General features: G+C 43.2%; 2 protein-coding genes across 7 annotated transcripts in view; one reads left to right on the forward strand and one right to left on the reverse strand.

The window, feature by feature from the left end:
• The window catches only part of LOC131103025 (astrotactin-2-like), a 239,522-nt gene that overhangs the window by 178,791 nt on the left and 36,830 nt on the right, over positions 1–23,901 (forward strand). For 4 of the 6 annotated variants that reach the window (XM_058048873.1, XM_058048853.1, XM_058048863.1 and 1 more), the window contains 6 exons: positions 2,115–2,239; positions 3,596–3,700; positions 3,799–3,978; positions 10,235–10,551; positions 19,689–19,822; positions 20,836–20,984. In XM_058048873.1, the coding sequence (XP_057904856.1) occupies positions 2,115–2,239; positions 3,596–3,700; positions 3,799–3,978; positions 10,235–10,551; positions 19,689–19,822; positions 20,836–20,984 (1,010 nt within the window). Of the gene's footprint in view, positions 1–2,114; positions 2,240–2,475; positions 3,069–3,595; positions 3,701–3,798; positions 3,979–10,234; positions 10,552–19,688; positions 19,823–20,835; positions 20,985–23,901 lie in introns of those variants that run through there. The other 2 variants (XM_058048892.1, XM_058048897.1) reach the window with 2 other exon arrangements.
• On the reverse strand, positions 4,069–8,431 carry trim32 (tripartite motif containing 32). Its single transcript, XM_058048908.1, has 2 exons — positions 8,335–8,431; positions 4,069–7,408 (listed from the first exon to the last, which is right to left on the reverse strand). The coding sequence occupies exon 2, from the start codon at positions 7,394–7,396 to the stop codon at positions 5,354–5,356; it is 2,043 nt and encodes a 680-aa protein (XP_057904891.1). The 5' UTR covers positions 7,397–7,408; positions 8,335–8,431; the 3' UTR covers positions 4,069–5,353.

Genomic DNA, 23,901 nt, shown 5'->3' on the forward strand with positions numbered 1-23,901 from the left:
GGATTTCATCTGCTTTAACTGCTCTCGACTATTATTCATGATAATAACACTTGAGGTTGCTTTCAGGTGGTTTGCCACTTGTAGGCCCCCGCGGGTCGGGAGGAAGCCCAGTATGTGGGCCTAATGAACCCACGCGGGTCTTAAATGAAACATGAGTAAATAAACAGACTTGTAGAGGGACGCCGTGTGTTGGTTATTGCGCCGTGTGTGTTGTGTAACGTGCCCAGCCTTGTGTGAGTGGCGGGAGGGAAAGGCGTGCTTGTTGTGGAGAAGTGGTTTGATGCTACCTGCTGTCTCCTAGACCCGAAATATAAGACACATTTTTCAGACTTTTGAAGGAAACCATACAAAGTATAATTACCAAACAACCATTGAAAAACATTGTTTTATTTTACATTATTTTAAATAAATTATAATAAATCATTATAATAAATTATTATATAATAATTATTTTACATTATTTTCTTTTTTCTTTTTTTTTTATTTTATTTTTTTAATTACAAGGTTAATGGAAAAAAAATGTTCATTTTTGACAACGCTTGATAATTTCAGCTCCATGTGAGCCTAAAAATGTGTTATAATAATAAATACATGTTATGTTTTCATTATACATTATACATTATACATACATTATACACCGTTTTCAGACTTTTGAAGGAAACCATACAAAGTTCAATTTGGTGGTACCAAACAACCATTGAAAAACATTGTTTTATTTTACATTATTTTAAATAAATTATAATAAATCATTATAATAAATTATTATATAATAATTATTTTACATTATTTTCTTTTTTATTTATTTATTTTTAATTTTGTTTTATTTATTTTTTATTATTTTTTAATTACAAGGTTAATGGAAAAAAATGTTCATTTTTGACAACGCTTGATAATTTCAGCTCCATGTGAGCCTAAAAATGTGTTATAATAATAAATACATATTATGTTTTCATTATAATTTTTTTGTATTAACATTTTGGCTGTGTAGTTGTCCAGAGACAACCTTAAAGGGGTCCTATTATGTTCCTTATCTCACCCTTTGTATTGAGCTGTGGTCTCGTATAGAGCAGCTACACACAATAACCTGCACAGAAAACCTGTTAGAGCTTCCAGAATTTGTGTAGGTGTATTCCCTTGGATTTGTGCTTCCTGTTTTTATTTATTCCATCCACATCCCGCCTGAGGGCACGCCCACTCCATTGTGATTGGTCACACACCCAAAGTGCTTCCTAACTATGAACCATGTAAGGAAGTCCATTTGTGTGACATCACAAAGGGGCAGTTTTACCACGCCTTTTGAAACTGAGCGTTGTGAGCCATCCCAAGCTTCTTTCAGGGCTCACTTCCAAATACGTAAACCTCATTATGTGAACCTTTGGCATTATTTAACACGGGGATACTACATTTATAGGTCAGAAACGTGGCGAAAGCATCATCGGTCCCCTTTAGTGCTGAATATTTTGCCAAGTAATGTGCATGAGTGTATGTTTTTGTTCCTGTAAGACGACATAGCAACTTCTTCCATCCTTTAGACTTGATGTCATTGAAATAAATGTGTCAAGCCACTGTTATCTCCTCACGGCGCCCTTTCCTCCTCCTGCTTTGAGTCAGTTGTACATTCACTGGCAGCTGGCGAAGAAAGCAATGAGAGAGGATGAAAAATTGATACCACAAAGAATGACTCAAAGGTCCCCAGAGTGTCCACGGCACGCGTTTCTCAGCTCGGAGACTGGATTCTATATAAAAGTGGATTATTATAGGAAATAGTTGCTGCTGCTCGCTGAGCTCCCAGAATGCAGCGGGACAACTCAGTCTTTTTGTCGGGGGGGGAAATGAAAGCCCAAAGCAGTTTATCTGCTGGACAGAAGTGGAGCATGTAACCCACACATTATCTATGATGAGTGTTTATTTTCTGAAAGGGCCTTTCCCTTATTTCATGGAGGTAACATGAGGTGCATGAATGTTTTCGAGAACATCTGCATCCTTTACTCCGAGCAAAGCCCATTTTATGCTGCAAACTACAACCACAATAGGATATTGTTACTTGAATGCCGATTTGAAAATGCATTGACAAATGAAGCTGCATTCCTTTTTTTTACCTCCCTCTCTTCTAGAGATAATAATTTCATTAAGGACTTCCCCCAGTTAGCCGACGGCCTCATGGTTCTCCCTCTGCCAGTGGAGGAACAATGCAGAGGCGTGTTGTCTGAACCGCTGCCTAACCTGGAGCTTCTAACAGGTACGTTTGTTGCTGCAAGCCTCAGTATTTCCCACAGGAAATTATAGAAATAGTTTATCATACTGTATGCAAGTGTAAAAGGAAGTTAACCACTGCTACTAGTAAGACATAAAGTACCTGCATAGCTAGATAGATCTCTACACCCCAAACATAAGCCAACACCTTTTTTTTTTGGGGGGGGGGGGGGGGGGGTCTTGGAAAAATATCAAATGACATCCGAAAGGTATTTTGACTGCATTCTAAATAGTCTAACGCAGGGGTCACCAGGCGCCCATGCGCCTGCGCGGACCACTTAAGGCGACCAAGACATGTTCTAAAAATAGCATTGTCACAAATTGTCATTTTTATTTTGTACTTTAAATTTTCAATCAGAATTGCTTTACAGTAATCTATTTTTTTTACTAACGTTGTATAACATCAAAAATGAAAACCAAAATATTTTATATATAACGAACTCTGAGCTCAGGTCAAAGTTCATGTTTGCCGCGTCACCTCACCTTTCCGGATGCAGTCAAGCGGTGATGAGGAGTTAGCTTACTTGTGGCGTTTAGCACCCAAAAACATGGCGAAAAATCCTTACAATTTTGACGGTAATTGGGAGGAAGAGTTTTTTTCTTTACGTCTTTTAAAGAAAGAAACGTGTGTCTTTTTTGCGGGATGACTGTTGCAATACCAAAGCGTCAAATGTGGAGAGACGAACGCCCAAATGCAAGCTAGTCACCCGGAGAACCTAACGGAGGATTTAGCATTCGTTGGATACTTAGCCCTAGCCTTTTAACACATTTAACTGAGAAAATTAACGATTTGAATTGTGAGCTGCAAGGCAAAGGTAAGACTGTCGCTCACATTTAAAACGAAGGCGAACATTTTTTTTCAGTGCATTTAAAGAAAAAAAAATAAAAATGCTGCACTTTCCCTTTGTGCGGTGAGTGTTAGATGCTAATGCTCCTGCAACTTTGGCTAAAGCAGTAAACAAGTACTCCCAAATTATTAACAAGCTAGGACAGGAATTTGAAGACTCATCACGATGAATTCTCACCTAATTCACATCACATTATGCAAAATAATATACAAATTAAAGACATGGTTTTCTGTGGACAACACAAACTCTGTGTTGACCTTGTCTTTTTTCTTTTCTGGATAAATTCCATCCTGCACCTCTGCCTCTACTCCTTAATCCTTCCCATTAGCTAAATGACCACCGGCTTTCACCAAAATTGGACACACCACAAACCTTAGCCAGCCACTTTCATTCAACATGCATTCACACATCACCTATGAAATGCCCCCCATTGGAAATATGAGTTTTTACTTTGCAAGCCTGTGTCCTGTTTTTTTTGTTTGTTTTGTTTTTAGGCGATGCCAAGTACAATGAAGCAGCAGGTTACCCAATGGTTCAACAGTGGCGAGTACGAAGCAATCTGTACAAAGTCAAGCTGAGTTCCATCACTTTGGCTTCAGGTCAGACCCATTTTAGTCTTAGTTCATAGTGGCAACTAAATGGTTACTATTTATAATTATGTGCTTTTAAATATTGTTTTTCTTTCTCAAATAAATAGGTTTTGCACAGGTTCTTAAGACGCTGTCGGGGCAGAGCACACGTGAGGAGCTGTTGGCCTTCCTCCAGCAATACGGCAGCCACTACGTATCGGAAGCGCTGTACGGCTCCGAGCTCAACTGCAGCATCCACTTCCCCAGCAAGAAGGCCCAGCAGCAGCTTTGGCTTCAATATCAGAAAGGTGAGACGTGTGGAAATTAGGAAATATTGCATGAAAAATAACACGTGAGAAGCACAGTTTTAGAGCACATGCAGTACATACAAGTTTGGAAGTTTCAGAAATGTTTATTGCACTCAAGAGAATCAACGATACAAACACAAAAAGCCAACCACGAAAAACACAAAATATTTCCGTCCATGTGTTCAACACATCATAAGGATCCACATGCTCCAGAGCACCTGAGGGGAACCTGGCGGGGGTGGGGGTGTTAAGTTCAAGGACCTATTGCAAATGTCACTACTTTTTAACGATACCATATTGCAGGGTGAAATGACTGCTTAATTAAATGACATGAAACATGAAAAAGTTTAGCACACTGACACAAGGACACTTAGTTTGTTGTTGTTGTTTCTGGTAGTGACTATGGAGTTTAACTACCTGTAGTGAGGTTTAAACCTATGAGACTAGAGTGGAGATACCAAACAAACACACCGCATGTGTACAAAAACAGGACCAGTACTTGAATAAATGTAGTGTTTTTTTTAAACCCATCTATTAAATTAACTTACAGATATTTCAGTGCAGAGTTCAAAGTCGTCTTTAAGGCTCAAACGTGCTCTTATGAACACAACCTGGACTGGAAGGTGCATATTGTCTTAGAACAGATTGATGACCGTGGAATTATAGTATGACAGGTGATTTTCATGATTAATGTCCCCTTAATACATTTTAGCAGATCCTTGGGAGGAGGGGGGTGACAACACCTGAACTGATACAGAAAATACATTTTGCTAATGACAGATGGTCTTTTTTTCTTTTCTGACAGCTACATATCCACTTACTTTGAAATCAGGCAATACCATGAGTGAAAACCCACAAAAATGACGTGAAAGTGTGATAATCCACAGCTTGTCTTCACAGCATTCGTCCCGTTAGTCTGTATGTACCATTGCAGACTATGCAGTGCATGCACGCTCCCTGAATGTTACTGGATGCAGTTCAACAAACACTTATATGTCCTTATTGATTTATTTTACTGCACAGTAAACTTTAAAGCCGTCAATGTCTGTCTGTGCTAATAAAACAATGACACAATAAAGTGCTTCACAGGCCCGAAGGCCATATGCTAATTTCTCTTCCTGTATTGCGAGTCTGATGCAATTACAGATGAAATTAGCTTAAATTCTTATATTAATGACAACCTGTGCCTGTATACTTGGATTATTGCAAGGTAAGTTGTTGAAATAATAAGGTTGCTTGTGACTCAAATTGTGTTGGCCAAAGAAATGTGGCATGGGATTAAGTGTACACAAAACAAACTCTTTCCTTCAGCTTATGCAGGAACCAAAACAGCAAAAGGAAGCAACACTTCCTGTTGCGCTTCGGTGCAGATCCTCTAGGAGGTAGACGAGTGCCTTCTTTGAATGTAAGAGTACACTTTGACACAGTGGTCCCAGCAGTCCAGCACGAGTAGCTGCCCTTTGGGTGTGGTGGCCACCCCCACTGGACAGTTAAGTCCATCTTGGATGAGAACTTTGAACCCCCCTTCCTTGGGAAACTGAAGGATCTCCTTTCGGCCGCTGTCCGTTACCAGTAAATCCCCATTAGTGTCCACGCACATGCCGGTGATGCAGCAGAAGTCCTCCGACTCGGAGAAGAAATGGCTCAGCTGCTTGCCAAGCTGGCCGTCGGTGCCCACCGAGCCGATGGAGAATCCGCCCTCGAGGTGGGGCTCGTTGTGGCGTTTCTCAAAGTTCAGCGCCAGGCCTTGGGTGAAGTAGACCGTACCGGCGGCATCGCACGTCACAAACTTTGGCCGCACCGCCGAGCACAGCCGGTTGTAGCTCACCACACCGGCGTTACGGTCGACAGCGATGCACCACAGTTTGCCTCCCTCCACGTCTGACACCACAAACTGGCCCGAAGGCATAGCCGTGATGCCCCAAGGTTTAATAAGTTGGTTCTTGTGGCACGCGATGCACTGTCCATCCATGGTGTACACTTTAACCGAGTTGTCGTAGTTGTCGGTGACCCCAATTAGACCTTGAGGTGTGACCGCAATGGACAAGGGCATGAGGTTTGGCAGGTCGGCGCCGAGGAAGCTCAGGACGAAGTTATCTATGCTGCTGGCGTTGCGACGGATTTCACGCTGGAAGCCTTTGCGGTTGAATATTTGGATGCGGTAGTTGCCACGGTCAGCCACCAGGACCTCGCCTTGCTGGGTCACACAGATGCTAACTGGTAAATTGAAAGAGCCAGGAAGAGTTCCCTTACAGCCCATTTTCTTCACAAACTGGCACAATGGAGGACCGGCACATGCTCCGTCTTGCGATCCCCCTCCTGCATCCATGGACTTGGACTTGTAAGTGCCTGGTGAGCTACAGGAAGTCTCATCAGCAGCTGCTATCATGTCCACATCTCGGTAAATATCCACTGGAGGCCCCACTGCTCCACCTACAGCTCCTTCTACACTCTCAGCGTCCTCCTCAAGCGCAGCCTCCAACCTGCATTCTGCACTGTCTGTGTTCACCGTGTATGGACTGGTGGTCAAATGCCCAACCTCTGTTGGTTTAGAGTTCTCTGTGCGGACCAGCTCGGGCTCATGTAGCTGGAACACGGTGGGTAGGCTGCTCCTCAGGTTGAGCTCCTCATCGTCACATCCGGCTCCTTCATCCTTGAGCAGGCTGATATCGCTTTGCCTCACCCGCATGTTTAGATAATCGCAGCACGACACCACCTTTACCTCCGCGATGTTCAGGCGATATGTCTGCTCCTCGAGGACCTGCGCGTTGAGCTTCTGCACTTCCGCCATGGACGCCCTGAACGTCATCCGAGACTGGCTCAGCTCATCTTGAAGCAGCAGCTCGGCTGTGGTGTAATCCTGCTGCACTGCGCGATACTTGGCTCTCAAGGATTTGGAAACGTTTTCAATTGCTGTCTTTTTCTTCTGGATTTCACCCATGAGTTCACGTAGGGTAGACAGCTTACCGCCCAGTTCTTTACGACGTTGCTCAGCGGCCATCCGAATCAGCTGGACGGAATGGCCCTTGTGTAGATGCCCCTCGCCTTTACATAGCTCACACAGAACCACGGTGCAGTCGTGGCAGTACTGCCGTGGTAAGCGGTTGCAGCAGGACCCACACATTAGGGCGGCGGCCGCCGCACTGCAGGATGTGGCACAATCGAGGATCTTCAGAACTGTGAGATTGTCTGCCAACTGTGAGATGCTGCTCATGCGTGAGACCTTGCTACAGAAGGGGCAGCGTACGCCATTTATGGTGTTGGCCAAGAGTTTCTCGAGGCAATGTCGGCATACGGTGTGACCACACTGAAGGAGCTTTGGTCTGAGTTGGTCCTCGTTGAAGGTCTCCAGGCAGATAGGACATTCAAGGACTTCTCGCATTAGCTCTGCATCAAGTGGATAAGACGCTGTCGCCATTGTGGGTGTTACCTGAAAGACAGAAAACCCTAAATGTTAACTTAAGTCCTAGACAATATGTTGTTATGACAAGAGTTAAGTATGGTTCAAGTCCCACTGTAGACCAAGTAAGTAGGGAATGGCTGCGTTTCCTGTACACCTCCAACAAATAGACACTTAAACTTAGTTTATGCGTCGCTATATGCAAACTGTGCTGCTTTTAATAACGTCTTTAAAAATAATACAAATGATGGATTTAATTAGTGTTTCAATGATGCAGGCTGCATCATGGAGTTGATATGTTCTCGTCATGCTTGCATGGATTTTCTCTGGGTTCTCTGGTATCCTCTGATCTCCCAAAAATACACATTAGATTAATTAGCGACTCTATGAATGGTTGTTTTGTCTATATGTACTCTGTGATTGCCTGGTGACCAAACCAGGATGTACCTCACCTCCAGTTCACAGTGAAGGCAAATGGTACAGAAAATGGATGCATGGATAGATGTGAATGCTGTGATCTACTGTGGCCAAGCCCTATTTATTAAAACAATAACAAATCTTGGACTGTATTAGCAGAAGAAAAACAATACACTAGCATTAATGTGAATACTTGCCGCTCGGCATAAGAGGGCGGGGCTCCAAAATGACAGCATCAAGAAGATCAAAACATAAAAGGCGTTTAACGTTGACGTTTGACGAGCCAAGTGTAAATGCATAATAAACGTTAATATTGTTTAAAAAAACTGTTAAACACGTTATATTTCTAATCGTCAATGATTATGATTTAGCCGGCTCATTCATTTTTGGCTAATAAAACACAGGCCTCACGAGCAAAACAAACGTCTGCCTGAGCGACACTCAATCAAAATGGCTGGATTTCCTCAAAGTGAGCTCCAAACAAATGGTTAGATTATTCTTCTTAATCTCTCCGAGCATGCCACTGTTAAGAAAATTACCTTTGTTTGACAGCAGCTTGAAAATAAAGAGATAATTGATCGGCGAGCTGTGTATGCTTCGGTGCGGCTGCATCCGCTGGCAAGACTGCAGTGTCGTCGGTAGTGACGTCACTTACGCAATTTTACGTGCTGACGTAATGCATCGAAGGCGGATGTTTGGATTGTTTTGATTGGCTGCTGCGTTAACATGGCAACGCCATCAAGCACAGGAAATCGTTGATTTTTTTTTGTTTGCTTGTTTTTTTGCGTGGGAAAAATAACGATTTGAATAATGCTTGTAATGCACCTTTTTAAGGTTATATCATGTAATCTTAATTTGGAGATATTTCCAACCAATTGTGAGCTATTATGTCAAAATACGAATATTTGAGCGTGTCACTGCATTTTGTGCAATTATGTCATCGTTGAGACACAATCATGTGGTAACAGAAAGTAACCACTAGATGGCAATGTAAGTCTTCAGGGAGCAGCATAACTATTATTTTGCATTCATTTATTCAGAGGTGGAAAGAGTATTAGAGTATTGTCCTCATGTAAAAGTACTTAATTGTACTCTAATACAAGTAAATGCACAGATCTAAATAAAATATATACTCAAACTTAAACTAACGATTCAATAGTGTGAACTGTGTATTTTGACCAGTAAAGTAAATTACTGGTCAAATATAACCAGATACACTGTGGTTATGTTAAGTTAATTTCAGGGTCAAATTAAGCGTATGACATCAATATTAAAAAAAAAAAAGCAGGCACACCAACGTTTAATTCAGCAGTTTATTGCATATTTAGCACATTCACTTATGCATTTTGGGAGGGGTGCATCATCATCATCATCATCTTTTCACACTGCCAACCTTGGCAGCTCTTTGCCATGCGTTTCAACGCTCGTCCTTACGCAACACTTGTCTGTCAACACACACACACACACTGGCAAGAGATGACAAATGGTGGAAATTCCCCCCAGACCCCCGGTCATTGATCTCACACCAGCGTGCAAATTAAAATGTCGTTGTTGACTGGTTGCAGTATAACTACTCATCAGGGACAGAACTCCTGTGGCTGGGGTTGCGTTGCCCGGGCAACAACAGACAAAGTGTCAAATATCATCCACATCAATTTAACACAGATGTTGGGAGATATAGATACTTATTAGCAACAGGATTCAAATTCATCTGGTCATAAAAGGTAATAAAATCCTATTACTGGTGATATTACTAAAATATATATGATGTATGATACGGGAGACCAATGGTCAAATGATGGAATATGTTGCATTCCAGTCGTTTGGACATGGTAACCCAGCTACTGCTTTGTACTCTATGGACATGTATGACGTATAAACATGTTTAAAAGTCATTCAAATAGTAAAAGGACTAATTACGCATCATTTATACATTTAAATTGCATCATTTCTCAGCAGCAAAAGGTGACAGAACTGATTATGACATTCTGTGAACGTTTTTCGAACCTCATCGGTTCCTCTCGGATGCCTGAGGCAGGAATGTACCCGTATCCTAGAACCCTATTGGCTCATGGAGGTATGGGAGTCCTGTCCTGAACCCTGGATTGATTGTTGATGCTGTTGCCTTGGTAACCTGGACGTATGACTTTAAGGGAGCAGAAGTTCAGAGGTGGCACCGAGGGGAACGATGCATCTATTCCCCCGAGGATGCGCATGATGGAGTATGATTTCACAGATGTGTTGCTAGCTCATCTTCTCCAACGGTTTGTTGTCTCAAGCTAGCCTCCAACCAAAAGATCAAAGAGTCGTTTTTGAAGCCATCCATCCTTTGGAAAGCTGATGACTGGGTGGGATTAAAGCTTGTTGTTCTTCCTCTTTGCTTTAGCAGCATGTGAAAGTAAAACCAGATGCAATCAAACCGTTATCCTTCTCCATCAGAGGCGACAGACCAAGGGGTTGGCGGAATTGGCAGTGGGCGTCACGAGCTCAAGTCGGTGCCCTTCATCAGCTACCTGTCAGCGCTGCAGAAGACCCAGCTGTTGTCCGACGATGCGGTGAATGGCGTGGAGATCAGCTGCGAGGAGAAGGGCAGCTGTCCGGCCGGATGTCACCTGTGCCGCCACCAGGCCGCTACGGTGGGGTCAGCGGCAGGGAGAGGCAGGGGCGGCGAGCAGCCTTCGCCCATCCCAGTTCTTTTGGAAGTCAGCCGTGTGGTGCCCCTCTACAGCCTGGTGCAGGACAACATCACTAAAGAGGTATTCCATTTGAATAATGATTTGGACTGCTTGAAAGAATACGGAGGGAAAGGCTGCTTTCGTGCACCACAACAATAATCCATCAGCAACATAAGCGCTTGCACAGCACTGTTCATGTAAATAAACCATGTTTTCTATGTAACGTTGTACATACACTATGTCTTTTGCCACTCGGCAAGTAAAAACTGGATTTAATTTTGTTGTAATGATAAAAATCTGGATTTAGATTTAAAATCCCTCTTATACATGCTGGTCATCTTTAAAATAGATAGACTTTCTTTATTGTTATTGCACAATAACACAGCAGTGAAATTGCCAACGAAATGTCGTTGCCTGGCTCCCGTATAATAATAACTAATAAATGATAATAAATAGATGAACTTAAAAAAAACTTAAAATAAAAGAAAGAAGGTTCCACTCTAACTTAGAGCAATGTTAAATGTATAAAGCTATTAGTAGAGGTCGGACAGACTAGCAATGGCGGAGCTATGGGTGGTCGGTCACCCTTGGTCACTCTCTGGCCACCCCACCCGACTGGGTGCCAATGTTAGTTCAGCTGAACCGCTGCCTAAGCCACTTGTAGTCATTTTACCGCAGCACACAACTTTCCGTGTCGTGGAGCTGTCTATAAAAGTGAGGGAAGATAGGCAAGTTTTCCATGATTACTTTGGTCAGTTCCGGTCACGTTTTCTCACTATTCTAACTATGACTTTGACTTAATTTCTGAAAGGTGAGTCAGCACAGGCACGGCGGTCGAGTTGTTAGTGCGCAGACCTCACAGCTAGGAGACCAGGGTTCAATTCCACTCTCTGCCATCTCTGTGTGGAGTTTGCATGTTCTCCCCATGCATGCGTGGGTTTTCTCCGGGTACTCCGGTTTCCTCCCACATTCCAAAAACATGCTAGGTTAATTGGCGACCCCAAATTGTCCATAGGTATGAATGTGAGTGTGAATGGTTGTTTGTCTATATGTACCCTGTGATTGGCTGGCCACCAGTCCAGGGTGTACGCCGCCTCTCGCCCGAAGACAGCTGGGATAGGCTCCACGCGACCCTCGTGGTAGAAAATGAATGAATGAATGAATGAATGAATGAGTCAGCACATGGGTGTGCTCTCCGTAGCAGCATGAGTGGACATGTGAACAAAGTCCGAGTCTGGAGTTGAAACCTCACTGCCAGTCGACATCCACTTCCGTATTATGCCCTGTATGCTGCATGGCTTTGGCCGCCATGATGGGGAGCAGAATCCAGAAACTATGCATTGAAAACATGTCCTGCTCGGCTATTAATTGCTCCAATAGACGGGCCAACAGCAGAGGCGGCGCTACAGGGTCACACGGGGTCACCACTGGCTGACGAGTGTCAACTTACTCCCAAACCAACGTATGTAATGGTCTCACCCTGGGCACCCCAATTAATCATTTTTGGCTCCACTACTTTTTATAGACACATTGGCAGAAATTGAATTTATTGTTGTAAGTTAACTTTTATTTAACAACTAATAACAATATATCTCAGTTTTCCTTCGTGGTGTGGATGATCACCTTCACACTTGAACAAACTGTACCAGTTCCTTTTAGAAAGTGTGAACCCACCCTTAATATGACTACATTGTCATAATTTAATTTACTGTAATGCTTATACTGTTTATTCTTAAACAATAATATTAATATAATATAATAGTAATATTTTTATATTTTAGATTTATTCTCATAATATTTCAACTTTATTTTCATTTCCATTCTGTTTTGGTTACAGTACACCTTTGCGGCTAAGCAACTGCATGCTAAAATATTCAAAACATATTTAAAATGTTCAGTATTGGTCACCGAAATCTTAGTAGAGTACAAGTATTTTTGTTGATATACTGTATATTTGTAGTTTTATGGAACTTGCACCAGAAAGCATGTAACAGTTGCACATTGTCGCCTCTAGGGGGCATTGGATAGTTATTATATATTTTACCCGTGCCAGTGAGCACTGTAATACAGCAGGCATAAAAAAGATGACATCATGGTTTTCTCTCCTTGAGAGGAAGTCAAACTCTGTGTGTATATGTGTGTGTGTGTGCTGCACAAATATGTGTGCATCTAAACAAGGCTTGACAACTGAATGTAATATCAGCATAATGGCCAAATGTTTGGCCCGTGGAAGTTAATCATAGGAGATTGCTTTTCCATAAGGCAATTAAATAGGATGGGGGGGGGGGGGGGGGGGCAGGTTGTGGCGTCACAATGCATTCAGTTTGCTGAATTCCAGGCTCATCTTTGCATTGTTTATTGTGCCATGAGGGGCTTTGTGTGTAAGGCCACTTCTTTATGCATGCCCTAATCAAGCATCCAATCACGATACACACATTTATTTAGGAAAACACACGCGCATACGCAGCACAGCCGTGCAAGCGTGCATCAAGCCCCGAGGAAAAGCAGGAAGAAATCGATACCTGACGATCCCTAGTGGGTCTCATCGATAACTAAACGTGAGGAAGAGCAAAAAAAATGAGTCCAATACCCCCCCGTCCTTCTCTATAGCTATATGTACAGAGTGAGATGTATGTCGAGGAGGGCTGGACTGCAGTGGATTGCTCTTCTGAGGTAGCTCCAGGCAGGATTATTAGCTTCTTATTGATGTCATCGACCTCTAGGGAGGGGGGGGGGGGGGGAGGCCATCACTCTGCTCTTTTTTTTTTGCCTCCTCTTGCTTCTGTTCTTGCAACTGCTGCTGCGACTAGCCCGAAAACTACATTAAAAGGCACGAGATGTATCAAATTAAAGTCACATGACTCGCTCTTTCTGTTTGGGCGCATGTGTGTGTGTGTGTGTGTGTGTGTGTGTGCGTTTCAGCTCACACACCTTTGAGACTTGAGACTTGTGTCTTTCTACTTGGCTGCCTCGATCAGGAAAGACAGCTGCCATGTTGCAAAAGCTTTCTCCGTGATGAGCTTCGTCTTTTTTTTGGAGGCAGTCTAAACTGCCTGCAAGAAACGGAAATGCTCCCGATCAGGTGGAATGACGTAATGTAGGAAGTGTATATGCGTAGGGGGGAGGAGGGGCACAGTCAAACTTTGATATATTTTAAACCATCGGCCGTCTAATAATGCCTAAGGCCTGATATTTGTTGAACCTTTTCCACTCATCAAAAGATGTAAACATTTACATATAATAATACAAATCATCTATATATAATAATAGCTTACAGCATTTCACACTGACAATGGGAAGCCCAATAATTTATTTCAACAAAAGTAGGCAGGCGCGTACTCCGTTTAGGGCATGTGATCAGAAAAGGCTTCTTCCGCACGACTCTCCCAGAATAGCTGCATAGTTGAAGGATGCACAGTGACACCATCTGCACCAAGATCATGTTGGAGGTCTTTGGATCTGGTCAGGGGGTTGTCTTTGACTCCTCTCACCATCCTGGGCCTCTGCTTATCTGAGATTGTTCTTGGCCTGCCACTCCGGGCCTTAACTAGAACTGTGCCTGTGGTCTTCCAGTTCCTCACTATGTTCCTCAGAGTGCAACATGACAGCTGAAACCTCTGAGCTAACTTTGGTATCCTTCCCCTAGACCATGATGTTGAACAGTCTTTGCTCTCAGGTCATGTGCCATTGGCGCCCTTAAATACTCTTTCTATGATTGGCTTCCCTTGTGTTTGTTTGGCACCGTGGGTGAGGTACTTGTTTGGATCGCTGCAGGTCAAAAACTACACAAACCTTAAAAAGTTTGTCTCATATTGACTATAACGACTTGCTTCATGTCGCCAGCTTGTATGTTCAACGTTTAAACACTTTGCAAGCAGGGCTGCATGTAGCCCCCGGGCTGTAGTTTGCCCACCCCTGGCATGAAAGATTTGTCATGATGTGAAATTGAAGAAAAGATGACTAGCAAAAGAAGAAATTAATGCCATTTGTGCATGTTCCCAGAACTGACGCAAACCTCGTTGGACTTCAGAGCAGTTGGGAAAAGTTTCAAATGAGAAATACTCCACACATGGGAGAAATGTGGATTTTATTTTATGGACAAAGACTGACATTTTTGTCTGGAACAAGATGATGCTCTTTCTGACTTCCAGTGCAAATAAAAACTACTTCAGTAGCAATACCGTATCGTGGTACAAGTTGGAAATCCCCAGACTTGAAATGTACTAAATTGTCTGTGTTGAATACGAGACACGGTGTGCTGCTGCACCTGAACCTCAAAGTTCTAGACGAGTTTGCTGTCCAATAGCTAAGCCGTTTTTAAATTGGAGATTTTTTAAAGGGGACCTTTTATGCTTTTTCCACTTCTCTGACCTCTAAATGTAGTTCCAATGTCGTATTCTGGTGTTAAACCATGCCAAGGTTTCAGATAACGAGGTTTGTGCATTTGGAAGTGAGCCCTGAAAGAAGTTTGGGATGGCTCCTTATCTGGTTAGGAAGTACTTTAGCCGTGTGACCAATCACAGCGAGTTGAGCATGCACGGAGGCGGGCCCTGGGTGGAATAAATGAAAACAGGAAGCTTAAATCCAAAGAAATACAGCTGGAATAGGTACAGATTCTGCAAAATCTAAAAATCTTTTTGTTCGTGTTATTGTGTATAGCTGCTCTATCGGAGTAAATCAATACAAAGGGTCAAATAATGAGCATAATAGGTCCCCTTTAACGGAAATTGTAATTGCTTTGATTGCCTGTTAAGCCTGCTGTTTCCAGACATCATTTGTCTTAATTGGATCAATGCATTTCATTTCCTAATGAGTATAAAATTCCCCAAATGCGTGTCATATGTCTGCAGGTCTTAACATGACTGGAGTCGCTCTTGAAATAGTTAACATGAATAACAGGCACCCTTCCAGATACCTCACTGAACCTAAGCACCAGCTTTTTGCCTGATCAGGCCTGCCAGCACTCCTGTGTTGCCATAAACTGAGTTATGGCGAACCTTTTCAACAAATTGCTTGTGAGCTTACTGGGTAAGAATGCTCTATATCTTTTTGCGAATAGGCTGCTGTCATGCTCGCACGCTCGCGGGGACCTGTCTCAGAGAGAAACTGTCTAAATCAAGATTTAAATCAGCAAACGGTGGCACAAACTGGCCTCCTCGGTGCCAAAAAATGTCTCCAAAGACATTAAATCTCAGGTTGCCTCCTTGAAGACACAAACCAATGATGAAATGCGCACTCATTAAATTTGCTGAAAAATATATAGCGTTTGTGTTGAGGTTTCATGACACTAAATGAATGCTTGAAATCAATCAGACTCCATTGAGAAAAAAGCAGTAAAAAAAAAAAAAAACGAAATTGGAATTAGAAGATTTCAATGGTGGGGTTGAGGCCAGGGTTCTCAGATTCTTTATACGGACTTTGTTTTGTGGGGGTGGCGTGTCTTGGTATGTTGAAGGAAGACAACAATATGGCCTTAGTGTTGTACTCCACATCCCTACTTTGCTGCACTGTCCTGTTTTCTTGCTGCCCTCAGTCTCCTCTCGGATAAAATTACCCTAATTTCCGGACTATCGAGTGAACCAGAATACAACACCAGAATACAAGCCCACTAAACTTAAAGAGTAAAAAAGATTTATGCATACTGTATATACGTACATAAGTCATATGTACATAAGTATATACATATAAGTCCCACCTGTATGTAAGCTGTAGTATATTTAGTACGCAGAACGATGTTAACAAAGATTTATTTTTACTTTTAATTAAATAAATGGGGCGGCACGGTGGCCGAGTGGTTATCGCACAGACCTCACAGCTAGTAGACTAGGGTTCAATTCCACCCTCGGCCATCTCTGTGTGGAGTTTGCATGTTCTCCCCGTGCATGTGTGGGTTTTCTCCGGGTACTCCGGTTTCCTCCCACATTCCAAAAACATGCTAGGTTAATCGGTGACTCCAAATTGTCCATAGGTATGAATGTGAGTGTGAATGGTTGTTTGTCTATATGTGCCCTGTGATTGGCTGGCCACCAGTCCAGGGTGTACCTTGCCTCTCACCCAAAGACAGCTGGGATAGGCTCCAGCACCACCCGCGACGCTCGTGAGAAAAAGCGGTAGAAAATGAATGAATGAATTAAATAAATGTTTATTTTGGGTGAACCAACACAAGCGGCATCTCTGATTTCCTGGAGGCACAAATTCTGCTGCGTTTCCTGGAAATATCCCGTCACCTCCCCAATTAACTCTGACTGATTGGAATGGCAACATCAACGCACGTATACACACACAAACCGCACACTCCGACAAGCTCCTGCGTGGGGCCGACTCTTCACCACCGCTGGTGATCATTTTATAAATCAATACAGCGGGCCAGCTGGACTGCGTTTGCTTGTATTAGCGACTAAGAACGGACAGTAATATGCTCAGCTTATAGCAGGGAAACTGATTAATACATTAAAGAGGTCACCGCAGACCTTTCTTAGTAAGTCACGTCAGGGTTTCTACGAAAATGTAAAGGTCCAAATGTATTTTTGGCGCCGTTGAGTCTGTGAGAGGGCTAATTGATGACGACAAGGAATTTAGCAACTGAAGTTGTTGCTGTTGCTCAAGTAGGTGATTGCATTCCAGCTCAATTTCTTCAGTATTGATAAAGTCAGTGCCATATTTGTTAAGAGGCAGAACCTTATCTGGACATTCAGTAGCGTCTCTGTCAAAATATATCTTTTTGCAAGATGAAGCATGATGCATAAAGATTGCTTCTTGGCCATTAGTCTAAGACAGAATATGGATCTGCAGTGTTCTGGGAAATGTATCCATGGATAATCAATAACGTAGAAGATACCCTTCTCTTTTCACCTTATCTAGTTACAGCAATGGACACATGTTGGCTATAACACAAAAACTGGTGGTTTACCAACCACTTCGGTCGGTTACATATGAGAAAAGCAGTACTCTTGTGTACTGTCCCAATACCTCTATCAGGCAGCAATTGGATAAAATGCAAGTGAAGACAAAAGTTAAAATGTGCTATTTATTTAATACCAGGGTGTTTATTTCAGCAAATAGGACAATACATTAACTGTAAGCAGGATTTCTGAAATTTGCAGTCATTTTATATAACATCTTTTACTTTATAATGATTTGGAGGACATGAGAAAGTGGAAGGATGTCTTCTAAACCAACACTAATGTGAGGCCGGTGGTTATTTGTGTTGGTAAACCGTGAACCAGCGGCTGAAATTAAATTGCAGCAATGTAGATCAAGCACATTTTATGTTGTATGTTGTATGTACATTCACTGTACTCCTGAAATTCTGACCGAAGCATTAACTATAAAATACATATTAGAAATAGAAAATCAGCATCTGCTGTGATGCTGCAGTGCTTTACTCTCAGTCAACCTCCCACCTCACTCCCGAAAAACCACAATCAGAATCCTTGTTTATCCAGCGGAGACTGGCACGCATTACTTGTCAAACATAAACACGGCAGTAATCGCTTTGTCTATTTTTCATATATGCAGCCAAGCAGTGAAGCGTCCATAGCCATATGGGCTCTTTGATTTTTTTTTTTTTTTTCGAGGGGATTCTGATGGCAGCAAACACACGGCGGGGCCCTCGCTCTCTTTCGCCTCGAGCAGCTGAGGTCATACCTCCTATTTGTCTCATCTGTGAGCACGAAGAAACCTCCCAGTCCAGGTTTTTCGTCAACATCTTGACTTTGTCTGTGGCGGGACCCCTGCTGTTGTGTTTTTCTCTGGCAGACATGCGGGTTCAAGTCGGGGGGACACATGGTATAAACTTTTTACCCTTTGGTTTGCCAGAAGGGGATATGATATGGCCATTCGCCAACCCCTTGTTCCGCATTTATCCTGACCATTTGATGAGTCTTCTGTTGGACACATATGGAATAACCAACTGGGAAATCTGGACCCCAAATATGCAATTGGAAGACTTTATACAAGATTCAATGGCAAGGTTCTTCTCAGGTTCTTCTCAGGTTCTTCTCAGGATCTCTCAGGTGGTTTACTTATTTTGCAGTACACGGTCATGGCTGGGGATGCACACTACCTCCATTGGTTTACTAACAGTATTACATTCCATAGTCTCCACTTTGGAGCAGCTATATGGTTTTCTTTCTGCCCCCAGTCTCATCTTGGCTAGTACTAGGACTAGGTCTCCAACAGCCACAAGCCCAGAAGGAATTACAGTATTATCCTCCACGGTCTTGTTTGATTTTCCTGCTGGACTGGATCTCCTCTTGAATAAAATGCATCTCCTTTAAGTGGATTTCATCTATATAGATCACATCTTTTCTATTGGAGGATTCCAGTTAAGGGATGAGATTATTTACATTTTCCATCTACTAAAGGAATTGTTTTCAAGCAGCCTGCCTGGCTTTTGGATATGTCACGGTGGACAAAAGAGTCTTCTTTGTTTGAGTTTTTTCAACGCCTGGTACCCGCTGATAATGTTTCTGCACCGTTGTGGCGTCCTATGTTTGTGACGGTCTCCAAAGTCCAAACAGTTAGGAGCTTGTAAATAACCAAGAGTCTCAATTGATCCAGCAGAGTGACAGGGGGAGCCAGAGTGCTTGCAAACTCCCCCTGAACTCTCTCTCCCATTTTCACCATAGCGCCTGTGGCTTTAAGGGAAGCCCTGACATTATATTTTACTGCTTTGACGCTCCTATTGGCATTTCACTGCCTTTTAGAGAATGACTGAGCGCCTTGCCTTTGATTTTCCTTTCAGCCGTTAATGAAGCAGCACAAGGGGACGCAAGGAGATGATGTCATCTCCTCATATCCCAACCGCCCCTCCCCTCCCCCGTCCGCCGCCGGTGTAGACAGGCGACCACACAAACATAGAACGGAGGGGGATGTTTTCGTAACTCCATCATGAAAGTCACAGTGCATCTATGGTATCGCAGCCAAAGCTCCACAATGTCAGTGAAATGTTCCCGGCTTCCGGTAATTGGGAGCCACGGAATTCAAAAGGTCCTTCTGTCTGCATGCGTTGAAGGACATTTCAGCTGGTTGACACATGAATAATTTTAAGGAACATGCAAAGGAGAGTCTCCCTATAGATTAAAAAAAAAGGTGTGCGGTTGTGTGCGTGCTCCGATATGGGGAGACGGCGAGGCGGGGTGGAGTAAGCCTAGATGGACAGGGAGTGCATGTTCCCAGAGATAATTGCATTTCTCTCACCTGTTACCCTTTTGCAGGCTTTCAAGAGCGCCACGATGAGCTCATACTGGTGTGCCGGAAAGGGCGACGTCATTGATAACTGGTGTCGCTGTGACCTGAGTGCCTTCAGCAGAGACGGCCTCCCCAACTGCAGTCCCCTCAGGCAGCCGGTGTAAGTGTGAGGTGACGCCGCGGCACCTTGGCATTCATGCACAAAAAGAGACATTTTCATGGATGCATGCACACACTTATGTCTGGAACCACCCATGGGACACACGTGGGGGGGGGGGGGGGGTTTCGGGACACAAGCACAGTTTCCAATGTTCTCATAGCTGTCAGTCAAGCCAGTCCTCTGAAAGGAACATGTTCTTATTCAAGGTGTCCTAATGATACACTTGAGATCTGGTCAATCACTGACTCCATTAAAGGGAAACAGGAAGTGTCCTGTGAGCATCACATGATCTGAAATCTAAGGTAGATAAGACTGTGACACCATGTTAGAATTTCCTTATCTTTGGTAATGCAAAAAAAAAAAGACGGGTTTGTCTTATATTCGGGGTCTAGCGATTTATATTACAGTTAATGAGCACTTCTCCTTTGCCAAAATAATAAGCCATCCGCTATATGATATGCCATGTGTGCCGTACTAAAACACAGATTATTGTGCCGGTGTGCTTTAGGCTGGCCACAATAAAAGGCCGCTCCAAAATGTGCAGTTTAGCACACACCACAGTAACCGATATTGTGTGTTGAGGAAGAGTGCACTAGGCAACCAGAGCGGTTGCCCGTTCATTTCTCAACGATAAGCCCCCAACAAAGGTATTTACCAGAATTGGCTGCTATTTACCAGAACTGGCTGGACACCCAACTGGCCTCACAACCACAGACCTTGTGCAACCACACCAGCCCAGGACCAATATAGGAAATTGCACATTTTGGAGCGGCCTTTTAGTGTGGCCACTTGTGCAATAACCATGTTGTCTAATCATCATCTTGACATGCCACATGTGTGAGGTGGGTGGATTATCTCGGCAAAGGAAAAGTGCTCACCAACAGACAGAAAAAGTTTAAAATCTTGGAAAAAAACAATTATTATTTATTTGTGTTCAATGTATTTTCACATATATGATACACATCATGCATGTGTCAAATTCCAACATTGCTTTTGCACTCTGCCTCGTTTAGCTTACGCCTGGCCCCCTACCTGGAGCCGTCCAGCACAATGGTAGCCCTGGAGTGGTTGGACGTGGAGCCACTGATTGGGGGAAAGGTTTCGGACTACATCATCCAGCATAAACGTGTGGAGGACCCATCAGAGGCTGAAGTCTACACAGGTATGATATAATGGAAAGGTTTGATCATTTGCAGCAAGATATCAAGACCAGCTATCAAACGTAAGGAAATTGACACTTCATCACTAAATTTGATATAGCAACTGGTACTTTTTGCGGTGTGTAACATGTTCCTGGCCAATTATTTTCCCATGAAGAAGCAATGAAGTTGTTTGAGTTGAAAGGTTTGACAGGATAATTGAATCTAGAAATGAAGCGAATCTTGGCATACGGATTCGCTTCAACATCCCAATGGGATGTCGTTCCAGATGCCACAAATGGTGCTAACCCATGCTGTAGATTTACAAAAGTAGCCATAGCTCTTCCAGGGGGCCGAGGTCGACTCGGAGGAAGGGGGTGATAGAAGCGTAATAATATTGGTGTAGAAGGAGTTGGCTTTAGTCATTGGGAAGTATGGACAGGCCATCCATCACCCCTGGGAGGAGTGCTGATGAAGCATGGGCCCCAGCAAGGTGGTTGGAAGGGGCAGATGGTGTGGGTGACTCATTCTGCTATGTGCCAGTCACCGCTATAAATCATGTCGTAGGAGACTGTGTAATACAGATTAGACGTCTTTATCTTCATTTTTCCTCTTTTTTTTCCCCTCTTCCTTTTATATCCACCTGTTAGTCATGCCTGCCTTGTACTGTATACTCACTCAGCTTTTGGAACGAAACCATGCATAAAAAGTATATATACAGTACATGATGGTGTTTTAGAGTGCTCACGGACCCTGCTGTTTTGGAGACGCGGTTCATTTGGCAGAGGACTCCGTCAAGTTGCAGGTTGCTCGTAATTAATTATGCACAGCATCGCTACACATGTGGGCGCTTTGCACTTTTGACGGTAAATGCTGAAAAGCACAGCTACTCAACGCCGTCTTTGTTCGGATGGAGATTGCTGATACATACTTGGAATGGATCGCAGGGGGAAGATTTATGAAATAATAGGGGCCTTTTAAAATGATGAGATCTTGTTCTCGGGACTCAGCAAATAATCATCCATAGCGTTGAGATGTATAATTTTCTCACACTTTTACTGACTTATTTGGAAATTATTGGATTGGGAATGGACATTCTTCCTCCCGGCTGGTGTCTTCTTAAAGGATAATGGTGAATGTGCTTCCTAGTAAAATGGAAGATGGCTTAAGGAAACCAAAAGTTCTAGTTGAGCCAAGTTGGCGCTGCTCAGGTTGAGGACACAAAATGATCCAATCATCTCACACCTTCAGTCATTTCCCCTTCAGTCGTTCTCAGGCACACATTCCCCTGGCTAACCAACCTTCAACCGCTGGCCAACGAGCAGCTCTCAATTTGGGATGAGTGCTTTGCTTGAGGGCATCTTGGTGGTTTTCTGAAGTCCTGCATTTCTCCATGTTCATATTTTCCAAGTAAGCGTGAAGGTTTGAACCGCTCTCTAACATCTTAGTGTGCGGGTACACACACGCTCAAGGATTATTCAGCGCATTGAAGGAAAAACATCATGGTACATCCTTGGTCGATGGACTGTCAATCACAATCAGGTCAGCCCTTGTCTGTACTTATTTGCAGACCGCGTACTGTTCCAGTCCAAAGTCTTAATCCCATAAATACTCTTACGCAAAGCAGGGCATCATTTCAGAGAGGCTGGTATTTCTCAAATCTGAAAAGATATAATAACTTCATTTTGTAACTTTACCAATGATTTGGAGTGCATGAAAAAGTGGAAAGAAAAAATGCAGCCCTCTTTGCCCTCTTTATCCTCACAAGCTGTCTTCGGGCGAGAGGCGGGGTCCACCCTGGACTGGTCGCCAGCCAATCACAGGGCACATTTAGACAAACAACCATTCACACTCACATTCATACCTATGGACAATTTGGAGTCGCCAATTAACCTAGCATGTTTTTGGAATGTGGGAGGAAACTGGAGTACCCGGAGGAAACCCACGCATGCACGGAGAGAACATGCAAACTCCACACAGAGATGGCCGAGGGTGGAATTGAACCCTGGTCTCCTAGCTGTGAGGTCTGCGCGCTAACCACTCGACCACCGTGCCTCCCCACATGATTATTCATTGTTGTTTTTTTTTTATTATTCATTAAGTTTGGGATTTGGACATGAATATGAAGTTTGAATTTACTAAATATAAAATAATAATTCACATCGTTCAAACTGTTCTTTTTTTAACCAGGGATGTCCAAAATGCGGCATTGAAACCCAGATACTGTACATACCGAATGTGGTTATGCCTTATTCTTCTTCCATGGTGACAGCTTATCTTGATTTTGAGTGGCTATCTATTCTTAAATATATCGTTACAATACACCTGTTATGCATTTACCAGCGCTACAAGGTAATGTTCCTAGTACCGGGTTAACTGGGGTGCCAAACCTGCTAATACAAGGTTTGGCAGGAATATCTTTGTGGATCATAACAGTAGCACCTGCATCCAGAGAGTGGCTTCCAACAGATACAAAGCCTCCACTGAAGGCTAAGGTCTACATCCGCATGGATTGCCAAAACGGGAAAGAAAACATAGCTTGGGGTCGATGTTTAGGAGGCAGCTGCACACGTATATTGATACAAACATCAGAGCATGAGTCACGCAGTTGAGGAATGTGCACGCTTTCTCTTTTTTTCAATGCCGGAGCTGTCTAGACTACAGTAGGGGAGCAAAATCTACCTGTACTCAAGTGGTTGCATTTAAAAGTATATCAAGTGACAGTCCGGGGTCTGCAGTTTTATGTCACAGTTTCTTTGTTGATGTATAACGCGCTAATTACTATATGTTTTTGTGCTTTTTTTTCCCCCACTCCGATTTAAGTCATTTAACTTTTAATTTTCATTTAATTTTGACTCGTGTTTTTTCATCTGTAACAGCTTCCTCCATGAATGGATGCAATCATCCTGTCCTTTGGATTCTTGCCTGCAAATGTTGCAT

The sequence above is a fragment of the Doryrhamphus excisus genome, chromosome 2 (genome assembly GCF_030265055.1).
Source record: "Doryrhamphus excisus isolate RoL2022-K1 chromosome 2, RoL_Dexc_1.0, whole genome shotgun sequence".
Taxonomy (NCBI): domain Eukaryota; kingdom Metazoa; phylum Chordata; class Actinopteri; order Syngnathiformes; family Syngnathidae; genus Doryrhamphus; species Doryrhamphus excisus.